The 17,369-nt window shown below is 42.3% G+C and overlaps 1 protein-coding gene across 8 annotated transcripts in view; it reads right to left on the minus strand.

The window, feature by feature from the left end:
• Positions 1 to 17,369, minus strand: part of LOC147099680 (RNA binding protein fox-1 homolog 1-like) — a 107,773-nt gene that overhangs the window by 39,110 nt on the left and 51,294 nt on the right. For all 8 annotated transcript variants that reach the window (XR_015073897.1, XR_015073895.1, XR_015073896.1 and 5 more), the window contains exons 5-6: positions 9,437 to 9,529; positions 4,805 to 4,865 (exon numbers count right to left, since the gene is read on the minus strand). Coding sequence is in view for 4 of the 8 variants with exons in the window: in XM_085969041.1 (XP_085825167.1) it covers positions 4,805 to 4,865; positions 9,437 to 9,529 (154 nt within the window). In the remaining 4 variants the exon portion in view is untranslated. The remainder of the gene's footprint in view (positions 1 to 4,804; positions 4,866 to 9,436; positions 9,530 to 17,369) is intronic.

Genomic DNA, 17,369 nt, shown 5'->3' on the forward strand with positions numbered 1-17,369 from the left:
GCACGAGGACAAGAGCAGGCCTTCGAACACTCAGCATCAAGGCCCAGCACAAACACAAGCTACTGGGCCAAGTACTGGAGGGCAATTGATTCCACTTGGCAAGCTACCAGAGGTAGCTGGTGCCACTTGCCACAGTTCCAGAGGGTGTTTGGCACCTGTGGAACTGTACTCCAGCACAAAGGTAATACCATCAGGAGGAGGAGGCAGGGAGCAGATTGGCAAAAAAAATAAACCTGCATCAGTAAAGCACCCTGAACTTCAACTCAATGTGCAGACACACAGAGATGGTTGCCATGACTTCCAAAGTACTGATCGAAAAAACCTTTTCAATAAATATAAAACAACTCAGACAGTGCCTTTAAAGTAGAAAATTGTCCCAAAGTACTTCACACAGGCATATCAAAAAAAAGATACCAGGAGTGGTGATCAAAAACATGCTCGAGGCATGTTTGAGGAAGGGTTTTCAAGGAGAAGGAGCTGGGAAGGTGGAGAGGTTTAGGGAGAGAATTCCAGGGCGTGGCACCTATGCAGCTCAAGGCACGGCCACCAATGGTGCACATGGATGCACAAGAGCGTGAAGTGAGAGGAAGAGAAGGTGGAGGGAACAGTTGTAGGACTGGATGAGGTTACAGAGGCAAGGTCGGGAGGGGCAAGGGAACTTAAGCATGAGGATGAGAATTTTAAATTTGAGGCATTAGAGAGACAGGAAACCGCTAGAGGAGAGTCGCTCCTCTTATCCTTGTGGTTAACATCAACACCCAGTGTGGCACTGAGCCATATAGACTTGATGGTCCCAGTTCTGCTCCCCAACTGTGCTGAGATAGCAGATCTCGGCCTGAGCAGCCCTCAATGCCCTGAGCTGGAGAAAGGGTTAATTAGCCAGGGTTCCCATGGCACCTGGTGGAATATGCCTGGATGTCAGGGGAGGACATGACCAGACCAGATTGGATACTCTCCCAGCTCAAGTAGAATGGCTAAGCTTCTATTTGAAGATAGCCACTTGGGAGAAGAACCAAATTGCTCCAGTCACTTATGAAACAGTACATCAATCTCGGCCTACACTGTGTAAACTATAGCTATCAGATATTTCAAAACTTATTCCAGGCTTGCAGTTGGACATCATAATAGTAATTTAAAATTCTAACCCATATGCCTCTGATGGCTCAGCTGGTTTAAGCAATGACTAGCTGAATCACACAGGCCAAGAGTGTCCCAACTTCAATCACTGGTCTGTGCCGTCAGCTGATCTCTGGCAGTGGAGTGACAGTCGGGAGCTGCAATTGGCTTCAGTACCCGTGGGAAGCCAGCCAGGATTTCTGCTACTGATCACTGATGCGCTATCAATTACTCATAAAAGACAGAGTTAAGAGAGTAACTAAAGGCTTTTATTAACAAAAGAATGAAGGTCTGCCTCGAGTGGTCGACCGGTCCAGAAATACAAAGGGCTGGGGAGCAGTCACCTTTATACTAGGACTTGTGGGAGGAGTCAGCCGAGGCATGTCCAGGCATGTCCACAGTGGAATACAAACAGTGGTTTACCACAATCACCACCCAGCAATCTTTCCTGGGTTATCTGTGTGGGCACTGAAGGAACATGGGATTGAGCTCAGCCGTGATGTGCCCTATAAAAGAACATTCACCATCTGGGTTCACACATTAAGAATGACCGCTTGGAGGGTGCCTGGTCCCCGTGGAACCTGAAGCCCAGCACTGAGTTGACATGCTTGGGCAATGGGGAGAAAATTGGAAGCGGGGAAGAGGAGGTGTAAAATAAAAGGGAAAAGGAATTTAATCTAGAACCTGATATTAAGCCTATACTAAAAGAGTATGCGTCAGCCAAAGCTGGATGTAAAGCAGTCTGCTGGGCCTTAGTACTGTGCAGTCTCACGAGTTCTGCCACTGGGCCCATCGTGACAATTTTAGTAAGCTATGCCATCTGTCAGTGATGACCGATGTGTGAATCATCACTTAACTCATTATTCTGCACCTTAAAAAATATGCTCCCCATACTCTTGCTTCCTTCACTATGGTTCTGAACTGGTCAGTTTCAAGTGCGGCTTTATTTTTATTTTTTTAAAAACCGTGTGTGCAAGGTAGCTCATTTCACTTTTGTGCACGACTGTTCTACGTGTACACAACGGAGCGTGGCACTTCTCCACGTTTGCACACCGGCCAGTGGGCGTGCTCATATTTGTGTAGGCACAGGTATCTGTACATACAGTTCTTTAAAAAATATATAATCCCACTCCCATCCAGCTAAGAGATTTGGCCAGTCCAATCGAAGAATGAGGTCATGCAGTCACATTAAGACTGTGTTAATGCCACTCTTCCATCATGAGAGAGGTACACAAGATTAGTCCCAGAGTGACCCAAGTCACTGATTTTCTCCTTCTGCCTCGAGAACCATCCATCTTTCATCTGGCAACTCTCAAGTGGACAGCTGCGATCAAACTCTCTCACTGTGCACAACTGTGGCTACAAGCCGGCATTCCAGCACCCTGAATATTCCAAACATTTATTACCCTGTGAATAATAGAGAAATATATCGCTCTAAACTTTCCACTAATTTAAAGTGATGCTCTCTGGTCCTACGAGCCTTGTTTACTAACTTAAATATTCCAGCTCTAAGTAGTCTATATGTACACATGTAATACAATGCCTTAACCATCTTCTCTCTCGACTGCGAAGCTTCAGCCTCTCTAAACTTTCCTCATAGCTCACTCCCTTCACACTTGGGATCAGTCTTGCGGTTTTTCTTTTCACCCTCTCTGATGTATGTACCTCCTTTTTGTCGTGTAGTGACCGGAGTTTAACAATCTGCCCCAAATGGGGTCTCACCAATGCACAGCAAAACCTTAACATAACTTCTGTTGGCTTATATCCCAACACTCTATTGACTTTTTAAATTGCTACATCACAAATGATGATTGGAATCATCATTCAAGAGTAAATTACACTCAAGACATGCGGTTAGGTTTCTCCTTTCTCTCCTGTTCCCCAAATGCATATATACAGGAAACTCTTTGGTATCCGGCACCGACGGGGAGTCCAGAACCAGGGGTCACAGTCTAAGAATAAGGGGTAAGACATTTAGGACTGAAATGAGGAGGAATTTCTTCACCCAGAGAGTGGTGAACCTGTGGAATTCTCTGCCACAGAGGGCGGTGGAGGCCAGTTCATTAAATATATTCAAAAAAGAGTTGGATATATTTCTTAAGGCTAAAGGGATCAAGGGATATGGGGAGAAGGCAGGGACAGGGTACTGAATTTGGATGATCAGCCATGATCTCATTGAATGGCGGAGCAGGCTCGAAGGGCCGAATGGCCTACTCCTGCTCCTATCTTCTATGTTTCTATGTTTCCCGGTTGATCAAAAATTCCGGATGACTGAGGGGGTTATCTACCGAGGCTATTTTTAACAAAGATAAATTTAAAAATCAAGAAATGTGCAGTATACAGTAATTGGATACTCACCTACAGAATGTTGCGTTAAATGGATGGTGGAAGATGCTTGATTGAGTAACGTACTGCCAGTTGAGGGTAATGCAATGCAATGACTACCAGCAGCGTGGGAGACACACAGTACCCCTGCAAAATGGTGGATCAGAAGAGACTACCGGCAGCGCGGGAGAGTCAGACTCCTGTTATTGAGGTGTTCCGACTTCCGGCAGCATGGGGAGAGTCCGACTCCTGTTATTGAGGTGTTCCGACTCCCGGCAGTGCCAAGAAGCCGAGTAGTGGCAGTTTGGAGAACTACCCCCACTGACTAACTCGGCCACCGCGGGAGACTCAGACTCGGACACATTGCCGGTTATTGAGGGGTTGTTTTCGGGGTGAGAATTTTGCCGGTTGAGAGAGAATTCTGGATATTTAGGTGCCGTTTAAACAAGAGTTTCCTGTATTTTTATCATTGCCAGTTGCTCTGCTGCACATTGAGAGAAGAATGGAAGAGTTTGGACTGTGGTTATTTCAATGACTGGTAGTAATGCTCTTACAGAATTGCACGTTTCTGTCCCTGAAAACACTGCGCGGAATAGTCCAGTTATAATATTCAGCTAGTTTGGTTTTGTACATTTTTTGCCTGAAGGTACGAATGGATGCAGAGAGGAGGTTCCCCGAGTGGTAGCAGCTTCCAGACACCTTACCAAAATGGCCATTCCTCACACTCGAGCTTCAAATGAAACTCTGGATTCTCTAGTTATTTCTCTATGGGGGTCATCACAGCCAAACCCAACCTTGTGAACAACAGCCTCCAGAGTATAACATTCAATGAAAAGAGGCCAGCCAATCAATGCTTGCCTCTCCAGTCCTCGAACTCTCCCCAGCCTAGCATCTAACTTCTCAATCTTTGTCTTGACTACCTTACTTGGCAGTTTATTCCATTCATCTTCATAAATCCACAGAGATGCACAAGCACCCACTTCCCAGCAGAAATCACTGGATAGAGATCATGAGCAAGATCCTTTATCAATTTTCTTATTCCTAGGCCAGAGAAACAGGGGCCATAACTTCCCAATGCAGTACTCGGTCAAATCAGCTAACAATACAGGCTAGTTAATCTGGGGATGTCCTAATCTGTAGAATGCAATACCATACCACAGGGAGTATTGTAAGCATTAAGGTTACGCACCAAGGAACTTTTCAACATGTACATTTAATTACTCAAGTACAGTACTTTGCTTCTGTAAGAATCTAGTGTCTAGGCGGAAACTGTACCCTTAACGCTGAGGACTTGAAGCACTGTCACACAACTTGCACAAAAGCATCTGTAAACTGGTACGTGCTGAATCCTTGAAATACTTACCATTTGCATAAGGGCTGACCATTTTCTTATTAGTCATCACACGAGCTGTGGCATTGTTTACCTGAGGTGCACAGATCGACACAGAACCAGCACGTTAGACAAGGAAAAGGTCACAGAGTTTAATACACAACATGCAAGTCTAGCAAAACTAAGATAGATTTCCTCGAATTATAATGGCCATAACATTACGTTTGAATTAGAAGGAAAATTTACAAATTACTTTTTACACTTTAGCGTTTATTAATGATTTGCAAAACATCTTTAAATATTTTCAACAAGGACACTCAAATGTAAACCATTGTTTCTCAGGCAAACTCTTCTCCAGTTATCCCTATAATATTCAAACAACTGAATTCACAGGTGTTCACACGGATATCTTTAATTAATAAAGCCATTGTACAATTTGTTTGCTGGGAGTTTGAGGGAGATCAGCAGCTTTGTCTGCACTGGGACAAGTGAGTGATTAGGAAATTAGGTACTTTATTTAGTCAGAATGGCAAGGTGGTTGGAGAAACTATTGGATGGAGCTCATCAGTGGCACAGAGGCGAGTATGAGTTTGGGCCAAGTGGGCCTCTAGAAATGAATTGTGGGACGGTTTGGGATCTGTTATAGTCGGCGATACACATTCGCAATAGAAAACACAACTGCTCAACAGGAAGGTAAGTTGTGTTTGGAAACATAGTTAACAGTGGAGGAGGATAGGAACGGACTCCAGGAGGATATGGACAGACCGGTGAAATGGGCAGACACATGGTAGGTGAGGTTTAATGCAGAGGAGTGTGAAGTGATGCATTTTGAGAAGATAGGAGAGGCGACATAAACTAAATGATACAATTTTAAAGAGAGTACACATGTACAAGTCTTTGAAGATGGCAGGACAAGTTGAGAAGGCTGTTAAAAAAACACACAGATCCTTGAATTTATAAAGAGGCATAGAGTACAAAAGCAAGGAAGTTATTCTAAACTATTATAAATCAATGGTTGGGCCTCAGCTGGAGTATTGTGTCCAATTCTGGGCACCACACTTTAGGAAGGATGTCAAGGCCTTGGAGAGGGTGCAGAAGAGATTTACTAGAATGGTACCAGGGATGGGGACTTCAGTGATGTGGAGAGACTGGAGAAGTTGGGGTTGTTCTCCTTAGAGCAGAGAAGGTTAAGGGACGGTTTAACAGAGGTGTTCAAAATGATATGGGGCTTTGATAAGAGTAGATAGCGAGAAACTGTTTCCACTGGCAGGAGTGATGGTAACGAGAGGGCACAGAGTTAAGATAATTGATAAAGAATCAGCGGGGAGATGAGGAGCATTTTTTTAATGCAGCGAGTTATGACCATTTGGAATGCACTGCCTGAAAGGGTGATGGAAGCAGATTCAATAATAACTTTCAAAAGGAAATTGGATATATTCATGAAAAGGAAACATTTGCAGGGCTATAGGGAAAGAGCAGGGTGGAACTAATTGGATAGTTCCTTCAAAGAGCCGGTACAGGCATGATGGGCCAAATGGCCTCCTTCTGTGCTGTAAGATTCTATGAGATCCACATTTCCATGCATCAGATTAACCCCGGGGGAGTTGGAGTGTCTTCGCGAAGTCACCGAGGAGCCTGTTCCTTTTTATTTACTGCTTGAGAAATTTAGCTCTCAATATTCACTACATGTGCTGACTCCTTCAAGCTTTCTTGCACCACACAGGATAACGTATGCGATGCCTTCTAGGTTGCACAAAGACAGCAATCAGAGCACAGAAATCCTTCACAACAGACCATGAACTCCGGTCTCAGTGATGAGTTCGACGTGTCAAGAGTTGTAGTCATCAGTGCTTCTATGACACAGTCATTCATGAGTTACCAACACAGCATCAACTGAAAGCTGCATTTATTCCAGTGGGTCCAGGATAGATAGATGGCCTGATTCCATCCATGTTTGGTCATTTTTAGCTATGCAAAGGAACTGAAATGATTTCTATTGATGGCAGGTCAGTAAAATGATTAGAAGCAGAATGATATGTTAACAGGGTGTTGTTCTGTTCAGCTATATAGCTAGGCTTACTCTCAAAGTTAAAACTATTGTCTTTCAATAAACTAGAATCCAGGAAGTGGGGGGGGGGGGAAGAAAGAGAACTCACCTACATCAAGGTAGAACTTTGCCATGTTTCCCAGGTCTGGTTAGGGCTGAAATTATTACTCTTACCTTAAATGAATTGCACAGAATTACAGAAATTTCCGTGGGGACATTGTAGTACAAAGAGTAACTGTCGATTTCTGTGCGACTATCATCATGGTCTAGGGGCTTATCCTTAATCAGCTTCTTCCAATCATTACGGTTCAGGACACTCTCTTGTCCCTCATCGACAGTAAGATCCATGCTGATATGGAGCACTTTTATGTTGTCATCCCATCTTATTCTGCCTTGTGACCTGACTATGGTTAACTAACATTCAATGCTTTAGGAATTCCACTCAAATAAAGTGGTAAAAATTGAATAGGCTCTCCAACTGATTCAATAGGTAAACAAGATTGGCAGCACGGCCACTTTAGCAACGTGTGTCAGTGGGGTTGAGGGGGAGAATCAGCCAATATTCCCCTACTATTGCGGTTCAGTGACCTTTACTAGCAGTACATATAGACGGATGTCAGGTGAGGGAAAGATCAGCCTTAGCTGTGATGCCCCTTCACGAATGAACAGCCTCATGACACTCGCTAGCTAGCCTCACAAATGAACAGTGCCACTTTGGGGAGGTGCTGGAGGGCTGCTGGTGGCTATGGAACCTTAAACCTACTTGAATCAGCATCTGCAGGAGGATTAAAAAGAGAAATCAGACAATGGAATGCCTTTTTAAAAAAAAGGAAAACTGGTGTCATTTATAAAAATGTTTTCCCATGTTTTTAACTTGGAATAAATATATGTTAAAAATTAAACTGCTGCTTTTTCTTTTATTAAGTCACTGTAAATGGGTGGTCTTTGAGCAGGGACTGTCAGAAACAATGGACTCGATCAGAACACTTCGCAAAATACACTCACCCATCAAAGGTCTACACACAATGATTAGCCTGAGAAGCACCAGGTTTACCTTTGTTTGGCCACACACAAACGGATCTAAAAACCATGGAACAAAACAATGAAACAAGGAACATGCAAAAAAAAACCTTGAAAATTAAAAATAAAAGATAGTAGTGAAGGGTTTTAAACATTAGGTGAGGGGCAAAAGTCAGTTTCCCAGCAGTGTGCAACATGAGCACCGAGAAGGGCCAAGAACCATCGGAGAAGCCACACATTGAGCCAATAGAAAAGGAGGCACAATCCCAGAGAAACAGAGTAACCATTCACAGGCGTGACATACAAGGAAAGGGGGAGAGAGGGGGAACAAGGACAAACAAACACAAAGAAAGGGTGCATTAATCAGCAAAACCGTAGTTAAAACTCTGAGTAAGATGTGTAGGAGTCACCATCAATCAACTACTAAATATAGCTCAGGCTGCTTAAAAAAAATAAAATAAATATGTACAATCCAGTACAGGCGGCACCAAAAAACAGCATTGGAAAGGGGGGAAAACGACAAGTCAAGTCACATTCGTAGCGTTAAACGTGAAATGGCAGATGGGTTTCCTTTTTGTTTTGTGTTCGTTTGTTTTGTTTTCCTTTTTTGGTTCACTTACCCCCTTGCGTACCATCGCCAGCATGTATAGTTACCATGGTTACTGTGACTCAAGTGAAGGGCCCTAAACGCTACACCATCGAGGAGGGAAATATATAAAAAAAAGCAAAATATGCAAACATCTTACTCAAAAGGCTTTAAATGATTCATAAAGACCAGTCTGCATACAAGACAGAGCTGAGGAGGAAATCCCAGGCCTAAAGTTCATTTGGAATTAAGAAAATTCTATCCAAAATCACGAAACATTAACAAGGTTTCAGACCCTCTTTGGACAAGCGTACTCCAAGTTGTTTGCAGATTTAACTGGTTCGCAATAGACCCAAGGTCCAGGAGACTCAAAAAAACTTGTGTACAAGTCTAGTTATTATGAGAGGGGAGGGATAATGTCAAAGTTATTTTTTGTTTTAATTATTCACCTTTTAATAATTTGCGATACAGGTAACTTAGTGATGAACATTTCAAGTAGTTTTGACCACTGCTCTATGGCCATCTGCAGCTGTTTGGAAAGGCAGTCCAAAGAAGCTCTACAGAACCTCGTTTACAAAAGGAGAGGCTAGCTCCACTGATGGATTCACCCCTCAGCACTGCATTGAAGAAAACTGACTCATTTATTTTTGTGTTTCGTTAGTTTTACCTCAGAAAACAAGGGGAACCTACTTGCACCCTGCTTTGAAAGACATAGAGGTAAAACTGGACATTCTCATTGCAAAAACAAAACAGAAAAGGAGCCTTGCACAACAGAGGCCAAAAAAAACACAAACATAATTCTGGTCAGCAAGGCTGGAGGAATTACTGTGTAAATTAAAGAGTGCAAGAAAGAGATTGGGGGGTAAGGGGGGAGTTAGAACAATGACGCACATAAGATGACCATCGAACAACCAGTGTATAAAATAAAAGGTGAGGCAAGACATTTAAAATAAATGTATAGAAGGAAACAATTTTTTTTTTGTTTTTTGTTTTTGTTTTTAAAGACATGCACCTCTATTTTACGGCCCTCAACCACCGTGCCGTGTAATTTCTCCCTCGCCCTGTCGGCATCAGCACTAGATTCGAAAGTTACGAACCCGAATCCCTGCATGCGGCGGGAGAAGGGGGGAGAACAACATGCACATCATTATAAATAGAACAAGTACATGACCACAATCAGCAATACTCTTCTCTCTCATCCTCATGCATGTTTCTTGGAAAATTAAAAAATAAAATAAAAAAGTAAGCGGCGAGGCCAAACAAAACTGTACTCGTTACTTGGGCTGCTCATTAGTAATTGGGAGTTTGGGGCAGCCTTTTATGGGGGTAAGAGGAAAGGGATGGATGAAAGCAGCAAAGAGCAAGATATAGAACTACTGAAAGCACATGGAGGTCAGTGCACTGTGAATTGTAACTCTTTCTTTAACGTGTGCCTGTGCGTTTTCTATAGCTAGCTTCTCAGCTATTTCAGAAATTGCTCTACCACTGTTGGCTCCCGAAGCACGCATTTTGCACAGCTAATGGAAACGCTAAAGGATATTTGTCCAGTTCGCTAAGGTAAGTAGCCATGAACATCAGTTTCTTATCAGATCTTGCTGGCTGTGGTCCTCAGGAATCTGACAAGTTTACTTAACTGTTGTCGCCAGCTGCATGAGACCATGTACGGTGAGCCAGTAGCGCTACCATGGCACTAAGTAACTACAGTTGATTTCAGGTGGAGCAATGGTGGGCAACAACTGGCTTCTTCCTTGCCAAGCTGCGTTGGCTCGGTGGGGGGTTGGGAAATCAGTCAGGGATCCTGCTGCTGATGGTTAGCCACTGACCTCTGCTGGAAAATCCAATTAATAGAGGACAGCATCAGGCTCAGCTGTGACTTCCCAACAATTAGCTTGGCAACACTAAATGTCTAGGTCTCTTGGACAAGTACCAGAGAGTTGACAGAGCCTGTGGAACCACACACGAGCCAGAATCAGCCCTTTAGGAAAGATGGGGCGCAAAACACAAAGTATTCTAAATAAAATGACTTTTTTGTGAAAATGTAATTATAATAATGAAAGAAATCAAAATAGTTCATCAATAGTATCCATTTGATTTTGCAATGCAAGAAACCCAAGTGCAACTCACTTCCCCCTACCTTCCTGCTTAATGCCATTCCCTATTTTTGTCAGTCTTGATGCCAAGAAGACTGCTGTTAATTAAATTTAGTGTGTGTGCGTGAGAGACAACTTTCAGCTGCCACAGAACAGACTGTGAAAGGAGCCAGTGGAAAACTAACTGACCACATCAAAGCTGGAACTTTCTGAGCTACGTAGAAAGAAAGAAACCAACCCTGAAAGCCTCGACAGAAGTAAAGCTCGGACTGTAAACATTCAGCGTATGGATCAAGTGTGTGATCATTAGTGATATTTTTCTTGCAAGAAATGCAATTTTTGATGGTGTGAAAGGGGCTGTTGTCGAGATAATGATGCAGTCAGTCAGTGGAGAGATGCTTTTGTAGGTTTGCCAGCAAAGCCAAGAACTATCTAAGCTTCAACAATTTACCACAAACCCATGGACATGGGACACGTGGAAGTTATTCCACCCAAACTATTCTAATAAACACAAGTCAACTAATGGCACTCAATTCCTGGATTCTCTAAACCACAGCATATTTTAACAGGGAATTGTCCAATCACATGTAATTCAAGGCCGTGTAGGAGCTACACTGAAAGGAGTCCCTGTTTTGGGGAAAGGGTGGCACCGTCAGAACACTGTCCTTTTCACCTCTGAAAGCTGGGTTCAAGCCAGCACAGACAGATGGTATGAAAGTCTCCGCTCTCAGCTAGAACAGCCCCAAGAGAAATTCGTTTTGGCAGTTGCGATCCAGCTCCTAATGGGCAGAAGTCCACAGTACAAATGAAATGTAATTCGGCACTAACTAGCAATCTTGCTCATCGAGGTCATAAGGATGGCGAGTATAGGAAATGGAAATGTCACAATGAAACAGTACAGGCTGCTCTTCTCATGCTGCATGTTGAAGCATGAGGAGCACTTTAAAAATACAAGTTGGGGTTGAAGTGTTCTGCTCAAACAGTATATAAGCAGCTTTACTCTGCATCTAACCAGCACTGTGCCTCCGAGTATCCAATGTAACAAACACCAAGTGAAAAGAAAATAGAATTTTCAATTTCCAAACAGGGTCATTCCCTACCTTGATAAATGTTAAAATTCACCCAAAGATGATTAAATAAAATGACGGTCTCCCTTTTAACAGTACACAAGAGACCTGGTTAATGTTAATGTTTTAACACAGGAATTAAAGGCAAGTGCACTGCTACATTTAAATATTTCCAATCTACAAGAGGATATTTTCCATGTGCCTCAGTGAAGGTCCCACGTTATTTTTCTAGATCGATAGCAATACGCTATCACACAGCAGTCTTCAAGAAGTGAGTATTTAAGATTTTAAAAATCCAGAATTTAAAAATGAAGCTCAATTCACAAATACTGTTTTGTTGCAAAAGTACAATATACAGTATAAGTTAACTTGTATTTTGTCATATCTACCTACTTCTCATGCATTGTGCAGGCTCCATTTTCATCTTGCTGGTACCCACGATCTAACAGTTCCACACGCTTGGCCTTTCTTTGGCTGAGTGCACTAATGGGCCCATTAATCAGTCAAAAGGAAGGCGACCCACATTTTGTGCTGCCCTGACAGCAACTCCAGGGACCTCAGTTCACCCACTTTATATTGATAATGTGCTGGTGGTGGCAGGAGGATTGGGCACTTGCTGCCCACGACACATCATTAATGCAAAGCGGGTCATGCTGGACAGAACTGCCCAAATACAAGGCGGAAAATTATTCTCACCCCTGATAACTGGCCATGTTCTGCTCATACATCAAAGTAAAACTCTGGTGATGAAAGTGATCTTATCAGAGACTATCTTAAATTAGCTGAGACAGCAGTAGGGACTGGGAAGGAAAATATAAGTAAGGGCTCTGACTGTGAAGTGTACATAAGTGAATGGCTGATTACACTTATTAAACCATCTTCTTGTTAATGTTATATAAATACTACTCTAATAGAAATAAAATTGAAATCAATTGCAGACAGTACAATGTCATGACAATACTGTGATAATAGTTTCAAAAAATGTAGTTGGGATGGACTGTTAGGGAAAAACAGGTCAAGATTTGGTAATAAGTCTGAAATTGATGCCAAATGAGAAAACGTCAATGTTCTAAATGATTATTTCTAATACTACATCCTATCCTGAAAAAAATCCCATACCTCTAACCTTGCTAGCCTTCATTGGCTTCCCACCCTTCAGTGCAGCAATTTCAAATTCCTCTCAGTCTTGCTCCTTCCCACCTCTGCAATTTCCTTCTGCCCAACATTCCTGAACATACTCTCTGCTCTTACAACTTTGGTCCATTGAATGTTGTTTTTTGGTTCTTACCTTTCCTTCTCTAAACTGCTTTGGCACACCACATCTCTCACCTTAAAAAGCCTAAAAACTACTTCAACAGTACTGCCATCTGTTTTCTTTCACCTCCCACCTACTCAGGTCTGACCCCCATTGTCAAGTACTTTGGAAAATATTGCTACATTAGAGATGCTATATGTCAACTTGCACTGAGTGCTAACTAGCAGAGTGGCTCAATGGCAGCACTTTTGCCCGAGTCAGGAGGGCATTAGTTCAAGTCCCACTCCAAGGCTTGATCACATAATCTCGGCTGATTTCAGTGCAGTACTGGGAGTGGTGCATTGTCAGAGGTGCCACCTTTCAAATGAGACATTAAACTGAGCCCTGTACAGGTGGATGGAAAAGATTCCATGGCATTATTCGAAGAAGAACAGGGGAAGTTCTCCTGGTCTTCTGGCCAACATATATCCCTCAACCAACACTGCCAAAAGAGATTAAACAGTCTTTTATCTCATGGCTGTTTGTGGGACCTTGCAGTGCACAAACTGACTGCCAAGTTTGCCTAGATAACAACAGTGGCTATACTTCAAAATACTTCATTGGCTGTGAAGCGCTTCGAGATGCCCCGAGGATGGAAAAGACACTATATAAATGCAAGTTCTCCCTTTCTTCAATAAATGTAATTTCTGTTGTATTATGGAATAATCACAAAGCAGGAGTCCACACCTGCAGAGAAGGAAGGAGAGAACCAGAGTGGAAAACAACAGATCTTGAAAGAACAGGACATAAAAGTTCTTCAAATTCAGGAAATCTTAAACATTGGAGTAGGAGGTCATATTCCCGTGACATGTGGACTCAGAATGGAAAACCCACCCCACGAAACCATTCTGCTCATACATCAAAGTAAAACTCTGGTGATGAAAGTGATCTTATCAGAGACTATCTTAAATTAGCTGAGACAGCAGTAGGGACTGGGAAGGAAAATATAAGTAAGGGCTCTGACTGTGAAGTGTACATAAGTGAATGGCTGATTACACTTATTAAACCATCTTCTTGTTAATGTTATATAAATACTACTCTAATAGAAATAAAATTGAAATCAATTGCAGACAGTACAATGTCATGACAATACTGTGATAATAGTTTCAAAAAATGTAGTTGGGATGGACTGTTAGGGAAAAACAGGTCAAGATTTGGTAATAAGTCTGAAATTGATGCCAAATGAGAAAACCTCGCCCGCATCAACAGCTCTTAGAGAACCCCATTTTGGACAGATTAACAGAAATTCAACCAATTCAGTTCTAACTATCCCTAAAGTCACCTCTCCTCAATTTAGCATCTGGTACACACATAGGTTTGACACAGCCAGCTTTGGACATGATGTGGACATTGAAGCCCATGGCACTTTAGCAGCAACTTACTAATAATTTAATATACATGAGTTTTATTCTTTGGAGTTAGGGCCCATATGGAGGGGTGGTAAATAATTGGAAGGAAGGTGCGATGGAGGTAGCCCAAGTAACTCGTCGTTTTAACCTGGCCTCAGAACTGCAATAAATACAAGCAACAGATGAGCAGTGTCAAAAAAGTAGATCAACCCCTGCAGAAGAATGATAAATAAACGTTACTAGATACAAATATAAAAAACGAGAAATCAAAAAAAGGCAATACTCCTATATGTGTTCATAGACAGAAAACACAATTTAACCCATAAGAATACATGCACTATATCCCAATATACCACAGTGCACATAATAACACAGTTTCAGCAGCAAAAAACAATCATGCTTGAAGTGATTGGTCGAGGGTAGTTGTTTTCATGCTGCGTTAGAGGATCTACAACCTTATTCATCATCTGTAAATGACGCGAAGCCGTTTGCAAGAACCAGTTCCCCTGAACTCAGGCCCACAGATGATGCTACAGTCTTTGTTCCAATAACGACATACCATTTTATGGAGTCTGCTATGGGCTAGTTATCAAGGCAAAGCATTATCCAATTTGGAGTGACTGGGCTCCATTTGAATGCTTCCCTCTATTCTTGACCAAGAGCTGTGAGGCCAATCAGCAGACCAGACACCAGCCAGAGAAAGCCAACCACCGCCAACAGGAGCAAAAAAGACCACAGACTACAAGGTACTTCATATCACTCCATTCACCTGGCACAGCACTCGAATGAAACAGACCCCTCCAGTCAAGAGAGCAAAGAAATGGACTAATTCAATCCTGGATTATACAGTTTTGTGTTTTAGTCTGACTAATAGAGATAACTCTCATTTCTGCTCATGATAGCTACTCTAAACCTGACTAACTGGGTAAAAGATTGCTCATTTTAGCTTTCTTTCTCGACTGTCCTGCACGTTTATAAATTTCCATGAAATAAAATGAAACGGCTGTGATTTTCTGAGAAACAAATGACAAACATCACAGCAGGAGCCAAGGATGTGTCTTTGATTAATGGAGCAGTTAATCTGGAGGTCCCTGTTTACATTACATTACAAGCATTAAATATATATGTAGCCCTGCTGAAATTATGGCATTTCAGCAAATGTCTAAGGTTTTCCTCAACATAACATGGGAGAACTCCAGCATTGTGAAGTATCCGATCATTTATGTACTAGGTTTTTTCTAAAATTACCTTCCCCTCTCGAAATTTCTTGTCTACAAGCGATGTCTATTGCTTGGGCATGATTCCATGGGCTCTGGCTGCCCTTCAATACCTTGGACAAATGACCATTCTTTGTGCATGAGCCAAGGCAGTTAGTTTTGGCAGGTTGAGAGATTTCAGGAGCATTACAGCCAAGTCTGATCCTGTCTTCACCAGATGCCCATACAGTGATCACTGGAGAGCAATCAGGAGCAGGAACCATGGGCAATTCCCCCCCCCATAACCTATGAGGCACTGAGGCTGATGTTTACACCATAACTGCTGCCCTGGTCGAGATCAACTAATGCAGCAGTGTCTTGGCATCGACATGGGGTCTTTTAGACTTTGTGGCAGTACCTTTATCTGAAACGTTGGGAGCTAATGATTCATTTTTGATAAATTAATGGCACGGTTAACCTGTAGATACTTTGTTTCTAAAAAAAAAAAAAAAAAAAAAAATTCTGAGCATAATCAAAGCAGGAGAAGGTTTGAACACTTGAGTCGAATAGCCTGCCAACACTTATTGTCTAGGCTCAAAGAGGAATTAATGGCACTTGAACGAGTTACTGGAAGGTGTTCATGGAACCCTAACTCAACAAGGCAACAGCTTCAAGGGGCAAAATAAATTAGCAAACAAAAATATATTCAGTAGGAGAATGAACATTAATTTCCAACTATCCAACTTTCATTTAATACTTAGTAAATATAAAGATCCCAGATATTTTTAGTTGAAGTAGCTCACTGACCACGATTTAGCTTAAATGTTGCTGTGGTGTCCATTCTAGCAATGATTGCACCCTGACTGAGGATCCCTGGACATTCTTGCAAGCCACTCCTCATCATCAATTCAGTTTGATTTTTCCCAATCAGAGCAGTTTGGACGTGGTTAGCAGTGGTCTCACAGATACCATACACAGCAAGCACACCAATGCATGATGTGTCTCTGTGAGCTGGATATCTGTGGTCGACTCAGAGGACCCATTGTACAGAATAGCAACTATGCAAAGACAGCTGTGAAATTCACGATTAAAAGCAAAAGGTGTGGGGACGAGAGGAATCTGGTCAAATCTGTCACCAGAAAGGTTGATCTCAGTATTAAAAATGTTGCTTCATTAGTCGTTAAATCAAAAGGAAAGGGATAAAAAACATGTTTTTCCTAACCCTTTTTTTTTTTAGCATGAAGTGGTTTTAGTGAGACAGTTAATCATATAAAACATCAGAATACTGTGTGGCGATTGGTCCCCTGTATTTCTGGAAAAACACAAACATAACCAATCAAATCACATTCTGACTCCATCTCTGCGAGCCATACCTCCCACCCACCATAAAGATAGAAACAGAAAAGATTAAACTTCAAAATATATTTCAAATCTATTATTTTAAAGAGACAATATCCCAATTTCCTGACCTGTACAGTCAGTTACAATCAATTGTACAAAATCAGAAAGGGGTAAAAATGTCTAGAGGGAGTATCGCTCGTGTGAGATTTTCTGGCCTCAGAGTCCTGCTACTTTAGGTCTCCATCCCAACTCAAAGCTCTGACAGCTAGTAGTGCTGTTTCTGGGGTTGCCTGACTTCAACTGGCTCCCAGGCTGGGTAGAACCAGACTGTTGTGCAGTGAATGGGGCAGCTCGGTGATGTCTGTGACCCTCCCTGCACACAAGTCAGAGAGATGCTGAAGAGAAAAGGAGACTCCCAAAACGATAGGTGTCCATAATTAGAGAAAAAAAGATCGCTCAACTCCGTTAGACTTTCCCTCGACTTTAAACCTCACAAGCTGGTTCCTGCAAGTTGATCAGCCACTTCAATCCACCAGCTGTATGGCATCACTTGCTAGGCAAGAGGATGGGTATGTGGGCAATATCAAGCCACTTGAGCCCAACACTGG

The sequence above is a fragment of the Somniosus microcephalus genome, chromosome 28, assembly GCF_052327205.1.
Source record: "Somniosus microcephalus isolate GS21.2 chromosome 28, FLI_Smic_1.0, whole genome shotgun sequence".
NCBI lineage: Eukaryota > Metazoa > Chordata > Chondrichthyes > Squaliformes > Somniosidae > Somniosus > Somniosus microcephalus.